Here is a 20404-nt window from a genome sequence, read left to right as displayed (position 1 = left end):
GACGGCGCTAGACGCCCAATCTATCTTTGACCCTCCCTGTCGAAATGGATTAGACGTCTAGCGCCGTCAATTGCAGCCAATGAGGTAACAGAGACATTTCAACTGAAAGACTTTGGTAGCAAACTGTTGGTTCCTTTTTTTTTTTCATACAGTGAAACCTTTTCAAAATGATATATCGATTCTGGGCAGGAGAATATTGGTAAACTTTTGGGATGCAAAGTATTGTGGTACATCACCATTTTGATATATTGTTACACCCCAACTAAAAAAAAAAAAAAAACGGGGCGAGTCAAAACGGGGCTGTACAGTCCTGGGCCGGCTCCCCCTTAATTTTAATGCATCATACACCGAGGGTGTGGGGTGGTTTGAGTCGGTTGGGGGGGGTGGGCTCACGTGACAGTTGCCCCCCTGCTATGGCCTCACCATTCCCGCAACACATATATTATCATCATATAGTATTTCAAAAATAACTAGACCGAAAGAAGAATGGAATGCATTGCCCTGGACAACAAACTTGGTGGCAATAATACTACAAATTTAAGTAGCGCTGACATTGAGTTTTGATGTTTCACTGCCGTTAACAGCAATTGGGAGACTACAACCCCTAGCAAAAAGTGTGGAATCACCAGTGTCGGACGAGCACTCACTCAGACATTTTATTATGTAGAACAAACTCAGGTAAAAAGATTGAAAACAGAGAACACTCACAGACACTCGAAGGCGAAGGGCGCATTTCTGCGTCCTATATGGTATACTGGGAACAGGTTTCAATAAGCTTTGGCTTCTCCCGTCAGCCCTTTTCTTTTCGGGTTGAATTCATTGTAAACACATATAAATGCTGTATGTTTGTTTGGATCTGTCAAGCCTGAAGGGAAAATAAATAAAAAAAATAAAAATAATTAGATCAAAAGTGCAACTCTATAGCATTCAGAAACACTAAAAGAAATTAATAAAAAATATTGTGGTGGTCAGTAAATGTTACTTTTATAGAGCAAGTGCAGGGAATGGAGAATCACTCCATTCTGAGGAAAAAAATATGGAATCATGAGAAACAAAGAAATAACAATCAAAACACATCTCTAGTATTTCGTAGCGTCACCTCTGGCTTTTATGACAACTTGCAGTCCCTGAGACATGGAATTGATGAATGACAAACAGTATTCTTCATCAATTTAGTTCCAACTCTCTTTGATTGCAGTTGGCAGATCATCCTTGCAGGTCAGAACTTTGCTGTGGACCAATTTTTTCAATTTCCACCACAGGTTTTCAGTAGGGTTGAGATCTGGGCTATTTGCAGGCCATGACATTGACTGGATGAGTCTTTCTCCAAGGAATGCTTTAACAGTTTTAGCTCCGTGGCATAATGCATTGTCATCATGAAAAATGACAAACATATTTTCAATTGAAGGTATTAGAAAGCTGTCTAAAATTTCAATGTAAACTTACGCATTTTTTGAAGATTTAACCACAGCCATCTCCCAAGTGCCTTTGCCTGACACGCAGCCCCATATCATCAAGGACTGAGGGAATTTTGATGTTTTCTTTAGGCAATCATCATTGTAAATCTCACTGGAACAGCACACAAAAAAAGTTCCAGCATCATCACCTTGTCCAATGCAGATTCTTGACCCTTGACACCTTGTCCAATGCAGATCTTGACAATGTGATGATGCTGGAACTTCTGTTTGGTGCTGTTCCAGTGAGATTTAAAAAGATGACTGTCTGAAGAAAACATCAAAATTCCCTCAGTCCTTGATGGTATGGGGCTACATGTCAGGTAAAGGCACTGTGTTTAAATCTTCAATAAATGCACAAGTTCATATAGAAATTTTAAGACAGCTTTCTTATGTGTTTTGATTGTTATTTCTTTGTTTTTCATGATTCCATATTTTTTTTCCTCAGAATGGAGTGATTCCATATACTGTACATTTCCCTGCACTTGCTCTATAAAAGTAACATTTACTGACCACCACAATGTTTTTTATTAATTTCTTTTAGTGTTTCTGAATGCTAAAGAGTTGCACTTCTGAACTAATTCATTATTTTTTTCAAGCTTTTTATCAGAGTTTGTTCTACATGATAAAATGTCTGAGTGAGTGCTCGTCCGATACTGGTGATTCCATATTTTTTGCTAGGGGTTTTAGCAGCAAGCTGTAAATGGCAGCCAGAGGTAATAGTTAAAAGTTAAACAAAATTTGAAAACCCCACCTTTTCCACCCAATTGCGATCTTCTACAAATGACATGATCTGATCAGGGCCACCCCATGGTTATAAATTTGCAGTGTACACGGGCAGGTGCGCATGATTTTCAAAATAAAAACACAGCCCAGCGGTTGGGGATCACTGCTTTGTTGGACGCACGCGACACTCATTAGATAATTCCACATGTCACGTCTCACGTGCTCTTGCACCAATTGGATCTGGATGACAGTCAGCTGGAGGTAATCCTGCAGTGACACAACGTTTCTGGTCTGATGTCACAGTACCTGGCTGCATTACTACTCAAAGTGGAAAAGCCTAGCTGATCTTGGATCAGCAGATTTACTGTATCCTCCTGTCACCATAACAGAAACAGCAGCACCATAAGGCACAGCTCAGTTCTAACTGGAAGTCATCACCAGATAGAAAAGCTGCATGTAGCTTCCACCGCACGCATCTGCATCTGAATTTCACTACACAATCGACAGAGGATATGTCAATGTATGTGTTCAATGTGAAATGAGCTGCTAGCTCATTCTTCACACAAGCAGGTCTTGGGTTTATCTGAATGCAGAAAGTGTATAATTTTAGAATCATTTTTCATTGAGATCTATAGTGAAGTAACGGAATGTGACAGTATTGGTTCAACTGTTTTCATGTTAACAGTGACCTTTTCTAGAAAATAATTCACATTCTTAGTATGCGATACTAGTGTTTTTTGTTAAAGGTGACCTTGCATTTTTTTTTTTTTTTACATTGTTTTTTTTACAACCTTTGATTTCATTTTATCAGGTTTTGAAAATGCTCATAATGTCGTTTCTCAAGTTATTGTAGTTAGTCTTTTTTGCCTTTGCAAACAGATAGGGATTATTATTCATTTTAGGCTGACTGAATCAAATTGGAATATTTATTGTTTGCAATTTAAATTTTCACTTTGATAGGCTGTTACAGAGGTCAACCGACATGGGATTTTCAAATCCCGATGCACGTAGATTTTGAAAGGCATATTTAGAAAATTTACAATGATGACCTGATGCAAAGGATTAATTTGGCCAAGACAAGTGAGAGTTTAAAGGGAACCACAGATAAAAAGACATGTAGATCTTAAAAGATAAATGTTAGTACGGGTAATAATAATTTGATATTAAAACCCCTCCAAGTTTCGTTTTAAAAGATTTTAGAAAATTTTAAATAAAAAAATAAACAAGTAGCTTGCCATTGTTGTTGGCGTCGCAGGGCGGTGACATCACAGGGCCACACTGCTGTACTTCACAGTCACTAACTATCTACGGTAGTGATTTAAATACACCACAAGGTGTCAATGGCGAGTTTTACATTAATAAGACATCAAGCCAATGAGTGCGTTTTGTCCCTCAACTGACGCCGTAGCTACTGTTTTTTTTTTTTTTTTTTTTTTTTTTTTTTAAGACTGGGTCTATTGTGATTCACGTTCATTTGAGTGTTGTCTTCTAATGACTCCTGAAAATGGCTCCCAGCATCATAGTTTGTGTATTGTGACTAAACATTGCCAACCAGGGTATTTGTTGAGCTAAAGGAGTTGCTAAAATGTTTAAATATAGTTTGACCAAATTGTGAAGTTTTATGTGTATTTTGCGCATCTATTTTGATTGTGAATGCCAGTCCTCTTTGCATTGTTGTCTTAACTGAGTGAGATTAAGGCCTCAGTAATACAGATTGAAGCACTTTTCTTCTTGGTGACATTTTTTGAGAGATATGAGTAATAGTTTTGTAGTATTTTCACTATATGATACTTATGTGTGTTGTGAAAGAGTTGCCGAAGCTTATGCCAATAAACAGCGCGGTCCGAGCTACGAATCTGAATGCCTGTGTCCACTCTTCTTTTTCTCTCCCACTGTGGATGAAAGAAACTACAGCGTCATTCAAGGGAAAAAACACACTCATTGGCTTGATCCTTAATTAATGTAAAACTAGCCATTGACACCTTGTGGCGTATTTAAATCACTACCTTACATAATCAAAGAGGGACACATTTAAAAAAAATTTGAGTGACAAACGGAATTCTGGCAGCGTGGCCCTGTGACGTCACCGCCCTGCGATGTCAACAACAATGGTGACCTACTAGTTAAAATAATTTTACAAATTGTATGAAAACAAAAACATCCAAGAGGGGTTTCAATATCGTATTATAATAACTTGTACGAACATTTATCTTTTAAGAACTACAAGTCTTTCCATCCGTGGATCATTTGAGAGAATGCTTGCCATGCTAAAGCTAATGCTAACACGAGTGCTATGCTAACACTATGAGTTTAGAATGTAGGGATCACAATACTGTAAAAGCGTAAAGCAGCATTGCATATTCTCGCATGGAAGTTAAAAAAAAAAAAAAAAACAATCACCCAATATTACAAAACAGGCAAACCTTACGCTTCTAGTAGCAGCCTGCCTTCAAGCTGCTGTGGGGCCTTTCTGGGGTTGTACCATCAGCCAGCGGCGACTGCAGTTGCCCACACAGATGTTGGAAAAAAATCCACATAACGGGCAGCCAATATATCGGTCGACCTCTAGCTGTTACTAAGTGTGTGTGTGTGTGTGTGTGTGTGTGTGCGTGTGTGTGTGTGTGTGTGTGTGTGTGTGTGTGTGTGTGTGCGTGTGCGTGTGGGTGTGGGTGTGGGTGTGTCAATGGGCAAATGTGTATTTTAAGAGGGTGTGCAACACAAAGTGAGTAATTACTTGCATAAGGCATAGTATGTAGGCCTATCGCGATAACAAATTTTGGTGGGCGATATATGGTCTCATAAATTATTGCCTAAATGCAATATTGTCCAAAAAGTAAAATACCCACAAATTTTGTGACAATATTATAATAAACCACCTCTTCAAATGCAATAAATGTTTTTTTTCTTAAACAAAACACAGAAACTACAGTGGTACCTCCACATTAGGGGTGGGAACCTCTTGGTACCTCACAATACGGTACGCGATACAAAGCTCATGATAACGATGATCTCACGATATGGTGATACAACAATTATGGATACATTGGTCAGAAAATCATTCGAGGATATTCTACAAAAGAACTAATAAACATAAAAACAAGATATCCTCATTTTTCTGCTGTAAATTTATCACGAGTAGACGACGTCCATTTTGACTGGGACGTCCAATCCAAGTGGATTACCCCTCCCAATCTAAAAGGATTGGGCATCTTTGGCCGTCAATGACAGCCATGGAGTTAACGGAGACACTTTCATTGTGGAAGATTTTAGTCGCAACTTGTTGGTTCCTTGTTTTTGTTTGTTTGTTTGTTTGTTTTGTTTTGTTTTAAAGATTTTAAAACAATTTCTCGATTCTTGGCAGGAGAGTATCGATAAACTTTTAGGATACAAAGCATCACATTACATTACCATTTCAATATTTTGTCACACCCCTGCTTTACATACAAATTTAACTCGTTACAGGAACTGGTTTTTAAGTCGAAATGACTAAATGTCAAGCGGAATTGTCCCATAACAATACAATATAATTTGATTAATTTGTTCCACAGCCCCAATACTTAGGCTAAATCATTAATAAATACTGCAGGTAAGATTGCAAATAGCATTTACACATAGCAAAAACAAATAAATTATAAATACAAATTGTAATAATAATAATAAATTGGAAATAAAAAAGTAAAAATTTTATTGTCATCTTGTAGTGGTATTTACATTATTTTCCCTCTGATAATCTTAGTGCACACTGCACAATATGAAATAGGCCATATAGGCCAGAGACATTTTTGTTGTCTGCTAATTAGAGGCCATCAAAAGCTCAAGTTTGATCAAAAATGGCTTTCATTTTGGCCGCAATGGGCAAAAGTTAGGAAATTTGAGGCTAAATTATTATTTTTGGTGATCAATCAGATATTTCATATTAAGTGTCATTTGAAAGCTAATCTGAAAAATGTGAGAGTAACTGTAGATTGGGCTGCAACTAACGATTATTTCTACAATCTATTACTCAAACTATTAATTAAACGATTTATCGGATAAATGTCTTTTTTTTTTTCAATTACCTTTACAATTTAACTTGAAGTTGTTTTAGGAATGTTGTGACTGTCAGTAACAATAAAGACAAAATGGATGACGATTTCCTTCAAAAATAATATTTCATCACAGCTTCCTGACTTAACTGTACTGTCGTCTACAACTGTACTGTTTTAAGTACATAAAACTTGTTAAAGTTTTTAATAAAGGTTTTGAATATAAAACATTAAAAAATATTCTCAGACAAAAGTCCTGTTCATTCAAATTTTTAAAAAAATGCTGCCGATTGACATTTTTTTCTTGTTGGCAAAGCACTGACATGAACTGTGTCAATGACTTGTTAGAGCCATTTTTATGTTGTGAATGAAGTATGTATATTTATGTAGTTAGATTAATATTTATAATTTAGAATTTAATTTAAAAGCAATATAAGAATTTATTTAGTAGCTGGGACGCAATTGATTGGCAATAACTGTCAACACCTGGTGTCGAGACGCGTACAAAACCAGAACAGAAGCCGTCAAATTAATATTTAGTTATGAATTCATCTTTTGTTTTTCTATCATTAAGTTTCAGTAGAAGAAATACATTATCATAAGGTTTGGATTTATTACTGGATTTATATTTAGTTACTTTAAACAAACTAAGCAACAAAATCAAATAAGGAAAGGCAAACTATCATGAATCAGTATTCTTTATCAAACAGTTGTTCATAAATACAATCCAAATCCAATTTCAAAGCACATTCTCTTATATGACAACTTACAGTTTGAATGGGAGTGTGTGTTGAAAGGAGACCATATGAAAGGGTTCATGTGTATGGTTTCTTTATAAAAAGAAATGAGACAACTTATACAATACAGTGGGGCAAATAAGTATTTAGTCAACCACTAATTGTGCAAGTTCTCCCACTTGAAAATAATAGAGAGGCCTGTAATTGTCAATATGGGTAAACGTCAACCATGAGAGACAGAATGTGGGGAAAAAAAAAAAAAACCCAGAAAATCACATTGTTTGATTTTTAAAGAATTTATTTGCAAATCATGGTGGAAAATAAGTATTTGGTCAATACCAAAAGTTCATCTCAGTACTTTGTTATGTACTCTTTGCTGGCAATAACGGAGGCAAAACGTTTTCTGTAACTCTTCACAAGATTTCACACACTGTTGCTGGTATTTTGGCCCATTCCTCCATGCAGGTCTCCTCTAGAGCAGTGATGTTTTGGAGCTGTCGTTGGGCAACACGGAGTTTCAACTCGTTCCACAGATTTTCTTTGGGGTTGAGATCTGGAGACTGGCTAGGCCACTCCTGGACCTTGAAATGCTTCTTACGAAGCCCCTCCTTTGTTGCCCTGGCAGTGTGTTTGGGATCATTGTCATGCTGAAAGACCCAGCCGCGTCTCATCTTCGATGCCCTTGCTGATGGAAGGAGATTTTCACTCAAAATCTCTCGATACATGACCCCATTCATTCTTTCCTTTACACAAATCAGTTGTCCTGGTCCCTTTGCAGAAAACAGCCCCAAAGCATGATGTTTCCACCCCCCATGCTTCACTGGGGGTATGGTGTTCTTCAGATGCAATTCAATATTCTTTCTCCTCCAAATGCGAGAACCTGTGTTTCTACCAAAAAGTTCTATTTTGGTTTCATCTGACCATAACACGTTCTCCCAGTCCTCTTCTGGATCATCCAAATGCTCTCTAGCAAACCGCAGATGGGCCTGGACGTGTACTGGCTTCAGCAGGGGGACACGTCTGGCAGTGCAGGATTTGAGTCCCTGGCGCATTGTGTTACTGATAGTATCCTTTGTTCCTGTGGTCCCAGCTCTCTGTAGGTCATTCACTAGGTCCGCCCATGTGGCTCTGGGATTTTTGCTCTCCGTTCTTGTTATCATTTTGACGCCACGGGGTGAGCTCTTGCATGGAGCCCCAGATCGAGGGACATTCTCAGTGATCTCGTATGTCTTCCATTTTCTGATAATTGCTTCCACAGTTGATTTCTTTACACCAAGCGTTTTACCTATTGCAGATTCAGTCTTCCCAGCCTGGTGCAGGTCTACAATTTTGTCTCTGGTGTCCTTCGACAGCCATAGTTGGCCATAGTGGAGTTTTGGAGTGTGACTGACTGAAATTGTGGACAGGTGTCTTTTATACAGATAATGAGTTAAAACAGGTGCCATTAATACAGGTAACGAGTGGAGCCTCGTTACACCTTGTTAGAAGAATTTAGACCTCTTTGACAGCCAGAAATCTTACTTGTTTGTAGGTGACCAAATACTTATTTTCCACTCTAATTTGGAAATAAATTCTTTAAAAATCAAATTATGTGATTTTCTGATTTTTTTTCCCACATTCTGTCTCTCATGGTTGAGGTTTATCCATGTTGACAATTACAGGCCTCACTAATCTTTTCAAGTAGGAGAACTTGCACAATTGGTGGTTGACTTAATACTAATTTGCCCCACTGTATGCTTCTCCAAACACAATACAAATAGACACTTTCGCATAATGGCTAACTATCTTAGTGCTCTGTGCTAAGCAGTAGCATCTCATCAACAAAGAATACAAACAATACAATTGGCTTCATTTACTCACCTCTGACAGAAGCACACAGGCTCTAACAACACAAAGGACAATATAACTCTCGACACTTGGTAATATTATTGATTTAGCAACCCAGCAACAGCACAGCAGCAGTAGTTCATCGATTTAATTGATTAGTTGTTGCAGCCTTACTGTAGACATCTGCGTTTATGTTAAACATTAAGTGATTTTAATTTTTTAAATGTTCACCGGAAACGTCACTCCCAGATAAATGTACGCAAAATAAACACGCAAAGTCTTCTCTTAAGGTTAAGCTTAAGCAAACCCTAGAGGCTAACAAGCACGCTGACTTGCCTATATTGCTTACATATTGGCAAAAACATTCACAAAACTGGATATCAAAGTTGTAGTTACGTTTATCAAATATTATATCTTACTAGGATGTCATTTCTATAAAGTCTTTAACACTTTAAGTATCACTGTGTTCATGTCTTCGTTCTATGAGTGCGCCAACATGAAAGCGATGCTTCCACTTTTTAAATGAACATAGCGTCCGAATAAGCGCCTTGAACTTATTCTGTTTTTATTTTTATTTTATAATTTTGTGAACAGACAGCTTAGTATCCCAACGCTTTGCTTTGCTGTAAGTCTTGAACCTGTATTTTTGTATTTTGTTTTTTTTCCCCAATTACTTGCTACAATTTTTTTATATTTTCAATATAACCTTCCACTGCATATTGTAAACCTTTTTGCCCCAGTCTGGAGGATGCTGCACCAGTATTGCTCCTAAATAAATCACTTAAAATACGTCGATCTGCAATGCAATATTGTTTTCGGCAACAAGGACGACAGTGGTACCTCCACATACGATCGCTTCGACATATGATCTTTTCGACATCTGACGTAAAATTTGACTCATCATTTGTTTAGAGAAGACTTCACTGTTGTAGACGTAGAGCCGGGCGGTGTATCGAAAATTTACCGTGACTGAAATTCTTCACGATGCCAGACGTAATTTTGACCATGTCTGTAAATTCGGTAATTTAATAAAACATGAAAATAGTCTTTTCATCCTGCTTTGACTCTGAGTTCTTTTGCTATGTTCATTCCCCTTTAAGAAATCAGTCAGTGTGCTTACATATGAAGTCACGTGGTTATCAGGAAATCAAACAAAAAGAAAGCCCAGTAGGCTAACGCCAGCCGCCATCGCTACAAGCAAACGTGATGGAGTCGGGCTTCAGGGAGCTTCGCCAAACTTCCACCTGACAGTAAGTAGACTCTTGGCGGCCTCCAGACGGGCTTTCACCCACTCTCCTCCCTGGTTCTCATGAGTTCAGGAGAGGGTGTTTTCAGTGCTTTCTACTGATAGCCAGGCCACAGGCTAACGCTAGCGGCTAATGCTACAAATAAAAGTGATGGAGCCGGATAGCGGCTCTAACCTTGTCGAAATGGCTGAACTTAATGAGTGGATTGTGCACGGACTGCATCTAGCAATTAATATGTCACGTTATTTTGTATCTGTGTGTGTGTGATTTCTTTGATATCTTTTATGTGGGTAAAGCATTCAGCATAAATTATAATGCAACAGTGATGCCTACATAATATGACCATTTAGTGGCCATAGCTATTTTTCTATATATGCTGACCTTATTCTGTGTCATTACTGCCATGATAAAATCTTAAATGTTTCATTGGCAAAAGAGCAATGTAGCTTTAATGTGTGTCTGTGTGGGGGGTGCATGCATGTATTAAAAATGCTCTGGGGGGAAAAAAAACTGAAACCTTGAAGTAAACACTTGTGTTGAGTAATTATGTCACAGCAGCCATAAACATAAGTTGTCTGTCTGAAGTGTACTGTTCAAGCTATAAGTCATTTGTGTTACAATGACTTGTTTGCAAAGTCGTCGTATTGATTTTTATAATGTTGTACATTGTTCAAGTCGTACAAGCTGTTATAAATGTTAATAATTGAATTCTTATTGTTTACAAGAAATGTTTATATACTCAGATTTTCAATTCATATAACAGCCCGCTTGGGTGAATTTATCGTCATTTATCGTTATCGAGGTAAATCTGCTCAATTTACTGTGATACGTACTTAAGGCCATATCGCCCAGCCCTATGTGGACGTGAGGAACAACCACTAATTTTGCTACTGAACGTCCAACCTGCATCTGAGTTAGCATAACAGTAAACTGTGTGAATTTGCTAACCTGCAAAACTCGAGTAGAAAGCTGCTGAGAGTGAAGTGTCCTTCTGTAGGAGTGGGAACCTCTTGTTACCTCACGATACGATACGATTTGCGATACAAAGCTCACGATAACGATGATCTGACGATGTGGCGATATAACGATCACCGATACATTGGTCAGGAAATCATTCTATAATATTCTACAAACGACTAATAAACAGAAAAACAAGCTTATGCTGTGAATTGGAATAAGTTTATCACTAGTAGACGTCCAATACGTTTGAACTGGGAGGGTGGCAACGCTGCCATCCCTCCCACTTCAAACGGATTGAACGTCTATGGCCGTCATTGGCAGCCAATGCCAGGCAATGAGGTGATTTTGGCCATTTAGGGTCATTTACCTGTTGATTTTCAGTTACCGGTACTTCCTGTTGATTTTGGAGTATTTTATGGGTCACTTTCTTTTTATTTTACAGAACAGGAAGTGACCTGGGAATCACCCGAATGAATAGGCGATGACTCAACCTCTACAGGAAATGACCTGTAAATGAACAGCAAGTGGCCTGAAAAGGCCCCGAATATCGGACAGAATAACGGCGAATGCACTGGTTTCGAATTAGTGCTGCAACGATTAATCGATTAACTCGAGGATTCGATTAGAAAAAAAGATTCAAATTAAATTTTGCTGCTTCGAATATTCGTTCAATTAAAGTGGCGTTGTACTGGTTTGTTTTGAAAGTTTTGAAAGTGTTTGCATTTATTTTTATTGATTTGCGTGGATACACTCTAGTCTACCTCATTTCACATGGATGAAACCATCAGTTCCCTGTTAAGAAGTTTTTGTTTGAGCTAATGACTTTTTTTGAAAGCATTCGTAATATAGTTGAAAGGTATATTTAGCCATTTTTTGTGGGAATATGTGTTTGAGCCATTTGTTAAGCGTTAGCATTTTATAGCATTTAAGCTAGCGGACTTTTGCTATGTAAGTTAGCCAATTGTTCTTTTGTATATATGTAAGGCTCAGCTAAGGTATTTTAATTTTTTATGTTCCTTATCCGATTACTTGATTATTTGAACTAAAAAGTTCATTGATTAATCGACTACTAAAATAATCGATAGCTGCAGCCCTATTTTGAATGAACACACGTTCCCAGTCTAAATGGATTGGGCGTCGAGCACCATCATGCAGCCTTAGAGTTACCTGAGACACTATTATGGTGGAAGATTTTGGTAGCAACTTGTTGGTCCTTTTTTTTTTTTTTTTTTTTTTTTTTTAAACATTGCCACCTTTTTAAAACGATATCTCGATTCTTGGCAGGAACATATCGATAACCTTTTGGGATACAAAGTATCACGATATATCACAATTTCGATATTTTGTCACACCCCTATCCTCCTGTATGCGTTTTCTGCTGTTAACGTTAAGGATAACGCCTTTTTTAGACCAAAAAAAAGGGTCCTTAGAATAAAAATAATGACAATTCAATCTTTGCTCGGTTTAAATGGCAATGGAATTTTAATTACAGCAGTAAACACTGCAGGGGTATTTACATCACTTTAATGACAAACAGGATTATAGAGGGTTAAAATGACAAGTTACTTGGTGACTTGATGAAAATATGACCTCAAAATACTCGTTGGTGTAACTAGTAAGGCTAGCCCATGTGTGTGTGTTTAGTTTCAGCGAAGGCATTCAATTATTTCTTTTGTCGAAAACGGTTTGGTATATTGCATTGATGAGATGTAAATGCGGCTTACGCACAGTTAGTTTTTTATAATCAACAGGCAGAATCAAGCCCTGTATACATTTCTGTAAATCGCATCTGACATACGAATCCTAATCTACGATAACAAGTGCAGTGCAGTAGTACGACAATATACAACATAATCTTTGTGGCACTGTGAGTGATGGACGCAATGGGCCGGTGAGAAGAAAGTCAGAAAAAACACAGAATGATATTAAACATTAAGTACACTGATGCATAGCTTGGCGAAGTCATTCTGACAAAGACATGGAAGTTAGCAAAGCTGTCTAGAATAGCATTTCTGCGTACAATGGGGGAAGGGGATGGATGCTGAAGCTAGGCTTTGGCGGCCTGCTTTTAGCTTTCTACGTGTTTTATCGTCTTGGAAAAATGCATATTATTTACCAATAGTCTCAGAATTATGGGGGAAACGTGTTTGTGTGTCCCCGATCAAAAAGCGGTCGCTGACTTACCGGACGGATTGACCGCGGCGGGAGTTGCCATCTTTCCTCAGCGGAGCAAAATAACAAAACGGCAGTGGTGGAGATGACGCACAATACGTCAAGAGAGCCCAGGGCAGGGAGAGAGCGTCGACACACCGCAGGCTCGGCACGCGAGGCTCCCTGGACTCGAGCCGCCTTTTAAAACGATTCTGCCCTCGACTGGATGATCAGAAACATAGATGGATCGATTTTGTGTCTTGAAAAAAAAAAAATCACAAATTCTTTAAAACCAGACCAAATGGCATGCAAGATGTCTGGATGGTAACAACGCGAGATTATCAAGCAGCCTGAATAAATTATTCCTGTACACTGCATCAGGGGCAGTGGCGAATGTGTATACAATGTAAATGTTTTGGGGACTTTTTTTTTTTTTTTAATTCATTTTTTATTTTGTAGTTTTTCCACACGGTTGTGATATTCTGTTGTGTTGATACTTTGCGCGGTTACACTGTGTTCTATGCAGGGGTGAAAGTGGGCCAGAATGGTCAGGAACGCAGTTCCGGTATAAGATTGAGGGCCGGTGTAGGCACACTATCCTATTTCCCTTCACTATCCACTCGCGGGGGCCTGCGCTTGTCAGTGACGTTCCTTATTCTCGCTATATGATTATACAACTTTAACATTTGTTAATAATACGCTCTGTGTGTAGTATCATCCATCGCTTTTCCTTTTTAAATAGGCACTTTTAAGCGAACGCAAGAAGTAACAACGGGAACATTTTTAAACAGGCATTTCACGGGAGAGCATGTCGACTCTTTGGCCAATCATATAGCGAGAGCGAGTGGATAGTTAGGGGAAGAGGATAGTGAAACTACACCGGAATGCTGTTCCAGTATAAGATTCAGGGCCGGAATGCTGTTCCGATACACGGTGCTTTGATTCCGAAAATATGACGGTAACTGTCAAAACGCTATGTAAAGAAAAAATAAATAAATACTAAGCTGCCACACATGCAATTCATCTCCAAGAACAAAGCAATCTACCAACATCAGATTTACATAAACAAGTGTTAACAACAAGCATGATAAAGTGCTTTTGTAGTGTAATCTGTTTCCACCAATATTTATTATTTATTCTATTCCACGGATGGCATGGAGGTTTCCCCAGCTGTTGCAGTTATCTGAGTCTGACAATGATGAGTCACGTCAATGTGCGAATGCACGCAGCAAAGCAAAACGCCTGGACTCATTTATCCGTTCAATTGGCTGACATACACGTGATCAGCAGAGATGGTTAGCTCTGATTGGTTCAAATGTGCGTGTTTTCTGGGACAGCAAAAAAAAAAAAAAAAAAAAAAAGAATTGATGCAACAAAAAAAGGGCAATGCAACATATAATGGAGTAAGTCTTCAAGAGCAACGAAAGAGTTGAGGAGGCTTATTTATCATATCTAGTTTTATTTGCTCTGACGGGGAGGTCCAGAACATCTCAGCTGTCAATGTGCACTTTGGACTTTGCAATTTGTTCATTTATGTTAGGCTACTTATTCATTTCTTTATGATTTAAAAAAAAAGTCAATGTTTGCGCAATCTTCAAAATATATTACATTTCACTCTGCATAATATAAGTCATTTGTACTTATTTTTCTGAATGTATGTTACCTGTATCTTTGTTATTAAAAATTTTACATTAACTTAAATTTTAATATACATCCTATGTTCTTAAGTTGTTAAAATTGAGATATGACATTTCGTATGTGAGGAAATGAGGGAAAATAAAAATTAGGAGATGGAGGTTGGGGTGATTGCTGTTTTTGTTGATTTGTATTTTGCAAATCATTGGAAAAAAATACAATTTTGAATGAAAATCAGTTTTTGTATGTGTTATAGAAATAACTGTGCTAAAAGTTTTCTTTGCATTTCAGTAGTTTAAGAGGTTTAACCCCCCCCCCCTTCCAAAAAAAATGAAAGAAAAAAAAAATAAATAAAATTTCTGACTCCATGGCGACCTTCACGTCGGGGAGTTCCGGCAAGAAATTCTAGCCACTTCCACCCTGGTTCTATGTACCTCATAAGTAGGGTGGCTGTAAGTCCTGCATTGTGCAGGACTGTCCTGAATTTATGTAAATATATTGTCCTACATCCTGCGTATCCTCAGGACACTTATATTTTTTAAGCTGGACGTGAACGCACCACACTTCAGGGCAGGGGCGGACTGGGGGTGGAGTGGCCGGGAGTCATTGAAAGACCAGTGGTCTGCGAAAATCTGCTACATCGGCGAAACGTCCTACATTAGTCGAATTTGACACCCAAAGTACTACCGTGCACTCTAAAGTGCGCTCTAAACTTGTTTTGTTTAGATGCATACAGGCAGAACGTACGAAAAAATGCCTTAAGAAAATACTTAAATTTAGTTATATCAAATAAGGATGGTTTAAATACGCTACGTGAGTAATGTGGTCAACTGCTTCAAAGCTAACACAAAAAAAAAAAACAATGGTTAAAATTAAGAGAGGGTAATTCATGCAAAAAGTATTTTTGAGGCAATGAAAAGGTTCTAAAATACTAGATAAAAACAAAAATAGTGAGTACTCGCCGCTTCTAACCGATGGGCGCAAACGTGCGGATGCTTGCGCAAGCGCGCTAAGCATTGTGTAGAACGTTTCGCCACCTAGTAAGGAATGGCCACACAATGGCCCACTTCATGGACACTGTTTAAAGCTATCCAGTCGGCAACACAAGTACTGTGTACAATTTGGGGGCGGGGGGGGGGGGGGGCACCTTTTGCAGCTAAAGTAAATGTCAGTCCGGCAGTCTCGTTAGAACAATGTGAATTAATAAAAGAAAGAAAAAACATTGCAGATGTATTACGTAATTACATATTTTTTTATAAATCTAAATAAATAGCTTATTCCAAAGTAGCAAGGGTCAACAAAACACTTTTTTCTTATTCTTTCCTTTCGAGGAAGGATTACTGCTGCAAGTGGTAAATATAAAAAAATATATAATAAAAATAAATATCATTAAATAATAATTAAATAAAAACAATATGAATAAGCCTGATAAACCTCGTTGGTGACATAACAACAGGGCACACAGTACACAAATAATTTTATGCTTTGCATTTAGCAAATAAATGATGCTTGTAGCCTGCTTAAAAACTGCATTGTTTTTAAAACGGTGGTGTGCCCATACTCAAATGAGGGAGCCTAGTTTTCTTGGAACTTATTTACTTTCTACTACACACACTCCTCCAGTTGAGTTTCAAATATATATATTTTTTATGTGCATTTATTTTGATTCTTATTAGTTTTTGTTAAGCAGCAACATTTTCCCGAAATAGCAGTACTAGTACTAAACATGCAAACACATCACTAAATATTGAGCTATAATAATATAATGTCCATAACTACGCGCGGCCCCTTTAAGAGACGTTCTGGACGTGTGGGCTATGACGTATGGGGAAGCAAGCAAGTGGAATGAGAGAGAACGGGCTGGGAGTGAAGCTAGTGATAGCAGCCACCCGCTGTATTGTCGTTTTCATTGTTGTCACATTAAAGAGAGTGAAGCCATTCCTGACTCATCACCTCTTTCAGCCGAGGGTATTACAGTATACAGTTTTATTTATCTGTCCTACACCTATTGTGTGCTGGGCGCCACGTTACGTCTATTAATTGATTCATGGCAAGCGGCTAGCTAGCCTAGCTTGTTTAAAAGGTGGGACTGGGCATTTAGCTAATTTAGATTGTTGCACAGACAAAGGCTACTGCACACGACAATTAGCTAAGCAACTGAGGTTTAGAGGGACACATACACGTGATTTGTTACCACAGGTGGGGGTGAGAAGATGGTGTGGACGGAAGCTATTGTGCTGTGTTGTGTCATATTTCCACATTTGGAGGACGAACGGTGCTGTCAAAGTGATTATGGCTGTGGCGCTTGGGGAACACACGCATTACTAACATAATTATGGTCATGACTTATTAACCTTAATAAGGGCACTTGCGTGGTTATGAGGGCAAGGGTCAGTGTTTGAGCACCACCTGGCATCTATGTGTGCACACCAGTGCCTGTACCTGTACCTTGATCAGAAAGAAAAAAAAACATTTGATGTTGTTTTGTACAAAAATTATATACAGTGGTATTAAAAAGTATCTGCAACCTTTTGGAATTCATCACATTTCTGCATAAAATCACCATCAAATGTGATCTGATCTTTGTCAAAATCACACAAATGTAAAAACAGTGTCTGCTTCAACTAAAACCATCCAAACATTTATACAGTGGGGAGAACAAGTATTTGATACACAGTCAATGGGAAAACCCATTGGCAGTGTATCAAATACTTGTTCTCCCCACTGTAGGTTTTCAGATTTTAATGAGGATAGTATCTAAACAATGGCAGAAGGGGAAAAAATAATTAAGTGAACCAGCACATTTAAAATCCCCCCCCCCCCCCCCCCCACCTTTGGCAGCAATAACTTCATCCCAAAAAAAAAAAAAAAAAAAAAAGCTACAAAGCTCAAGTAGGTCTAAATCCAGCGTAGGGCTACTGCACCTTAAAACATGTTTTGTTTTCTCCTTGAGATAGCTGTTGTTGTGATTTGGTCTAAACAAATAAAAGTTGATTTGATTTTATTTGACTTAGAACACATCCATAACTGAACAATATGGACATGCAGGTCACAATGTTTTTTTTAGGTAACCTATTGTGGTTTCTCGGTTTTATTATTATTATTATTATTCTTTGTTTCCGCAGCCTCTTTGAGCTCAATTTGACCCGCTTACAATGCTTCAAAATGCACCAAAAACGGCAGGCACGTCAAGACAGGTGCAATCTTTGATACCGTGTATAGACAAATTCCAAATACACTATGTAGCGCCCCCTAGCAGTCATTCTTTGTCCGGCCGACGCTTTGAGCCCTTCTTTGACCCCCTCAGAATGCTTCAAAACTCACCAAACTCAACAGTCAGGTGAACACTTGTGAAAACTTTGATAAAATGTAAAAAAAATATATATAAAATATAAATATGCGTAAATGTGTGTAGCGCCCCCAAGGAACAAAACCAACATTTTTTTGTTGTTTTTTTTTAAAGGTGAAAGAGGACGTAACAATGCAAAGGTTAAAACTTAGAACACATCAGTACTATATGAATGGGATTATTCTTTCTTCAATGTGTGTAAATACTGTTCTCCCTGTATTTTTCAAACACTGTGAGAATATTCTGGGACCCAGGCCATTAATGGCCTCTCAAACAAGAAAAAAAATCAACCGTCCAATCAGATTTGTTTATTTGCATGACGTGTTCTTAGCGAGCAACGTCACTCTTCCGCGTCGGTAGTCGTCTCCACAACAACACAGATGGCGAACAGGAGAGCCGAGAATATGTTCCAATCCACGGTAAAATCAGTTTTAAATTACCCATAACACATCGACACAAGTCATTGACAACAGTCTGTCTCGCGCTCGACATGTTGAATAAACTCCACTCTCCTTGTATGTTTATTTCTGCGCACAAGTCCCTCGTCGCTTTACTAACGTCACGTCCGCTGATTGGTTCTCTCCGCCGTCTGTTTGCTGTGGCTTGCTCCGCCCTGGAATTTTTTTCCCGCTGAATGGTGGCCAGACTCAATAGCTGGAAAAGCGGTGAGTCTGGTGTACCAGGCTACAAATTGACAGATAGCGAACATAAGACGCTCCAAAGAGAAATTAGACGTCGTGGCAAAGTTGAATGGGCTTTACTGAAGTCATCATTTCTCTTAACAGGAGCACGTTTCTGATTATTTTTGCAAAACTGAAAATAATAAAACATTGTGTCAATAACTTGCACAAATTAAAATAACACAAAGTACACAGACATGTGTCCATTTGAGTAGTAGCACTAGCCAATTAGCTCACAACCAACAAAAAATATCACTACATTTGCCATATATGTAAACAAAATGAAATACTCATCACCAATAACTATGCAATGCTGATGAATATATACAAAGAAGAACTATAACTCAAAAGCAATGCATGTATTTGACACAAGCAGTGTGATGAGGGGCAGAGGGTTCACTTACTCATTTCCCCCCTTCTGTCATTGTTTGCATGCTATCCTCATTAAAATATGAAAACCTATGAATGTTTGGGTGGTTTTAGTTAAAGCAGACACTGTATTTTCATCTGTGTGATTTTGACAAAGATCAGCTCATATTTGATAGTGATTTCATGAAGAAATGTGAGAAATTTTTCATACCACTGTAGCAAACAATAACCCAAGTCCTCAATTAGCCAAGAGTACAGGTCATTGATACAAAAAAACATGGTCTTGTGTTTGTGTGTAGTCAGAGAGGTCCACTACTAATATTTACCAACCTTGGACAGAAATTATTCAAATTTGTGGATTTACAGTACTACACAAATAAGAACTGCAACCAGATCAAAGTTCACATAAAGGACATTTAATTCATTTTTCTAAATATTGGTCCTGTATCAATGCAGTTTTGAGTATGTGAGCACTCAGAGAGGTCCACTACTAAATCTGACCAACCTTGGCCAGAACTTATTCAAAATTGTGGATTTACAGTTCCACAAAAATGAGAACTGTAACCTGATAAGCGTATACATGTAGGACTTTTAATTAATTTTTCTAAATATTGGTACAGCGGAAAAGCATAGTTTTGAGTATGGGAGTAGTCAGAGAGGTCTACTACTAATCATAGGCGGAGTTTGACTTTTGTGGCAATCATAGGCAGATCTACTAATCAGGCGAAGTAGGCGATCGCCTTAGGCCCACCAACCAGCAGGGGGCCCCCAACCAGCTGCCCTTGCCCCAACGAGCAAGGGCTTGGGCCACCGGAGCCAGCAGCACCCCCAACTATTCGTCATGTATAATTATGTCAGCATACCAAACAAACAAATAAAAAACAAAAAAAAAAACAGCCATTTGAATGCTGTATTTATATTATCTCTCCCCCACACATGCACTACAGTGGACTGTTCCACAATGACGGACTGAGAGTTATGCAGCGAGAGTGCTGGGGCAGGGCCATATAGCTGGGGTAACACGGGGAAATAAATATATACAGTAAATAAATCATGTTTGCTCACAGTATGATTGACGTTCTTGGATGAAAAATAAAGTACACGACAACATGTACAAACAGACTGCAAAGTGGCAGGTGCGACTCGTGTTTGAGGTTGCTGACACAGCTGCAGTCCGTCCACGCTAGCTAGTAGCATGTAGGCTCTCTCAGCCAATCAGCGCATCGTTGTCATAGTGATGACAA

At 38.4% G+C, this 20404-nt stretch overlaps 1 protein-coding gene across 2 annotated transcripts in view; it reads right to left on the bottom strand.

Annotated features, from left to right (window-relative positions):
- Positions 1–13480, bottom strand: part of arnt2 (aryl-hydrocarbon receptor nuclear translocator 2) — a 146533-nt gene extending 133053 nt beyond the window's left edge. Inside the window, exon 1 of one of the 2 annotated variants that reach the window (XM_057839603.1) lies at positions 13161–13480. In XM_057839603.1, coding sequence (XP_057695586.1) covers positions 13161–13191 — 31 coding nt within the window. In that variant the 5' untranslated portion in view covers positions 13192–13480. The remainder of the gene's footprint in view (positions 1–13160) is intronic. The other variant, XM_057839612.1, reaches the window with a different exon arrangement.
- Positions 13481–20404: the final 6924 nt, after the last annotated feature.

The sequence above is a fragment of the Corythoichthys intestinalis genome, chromosome 1 (genome assembly GCF_030265065.1).
Source record: "Corythoichthys intestinalis isolate RoL2023-P3 chromosome 1, ASM3026506v1, whole genome shotgun sequence".
NCBI lineage: Eukaryota > Metazoa > Chordata > Actinopteri > Syngnathiformes > Syngnathidae > Corythoichthys > Corythoichthys intestinalis.
This window is presented reverse-complemented; position numbering and strand designations above follow the sequence as displayed.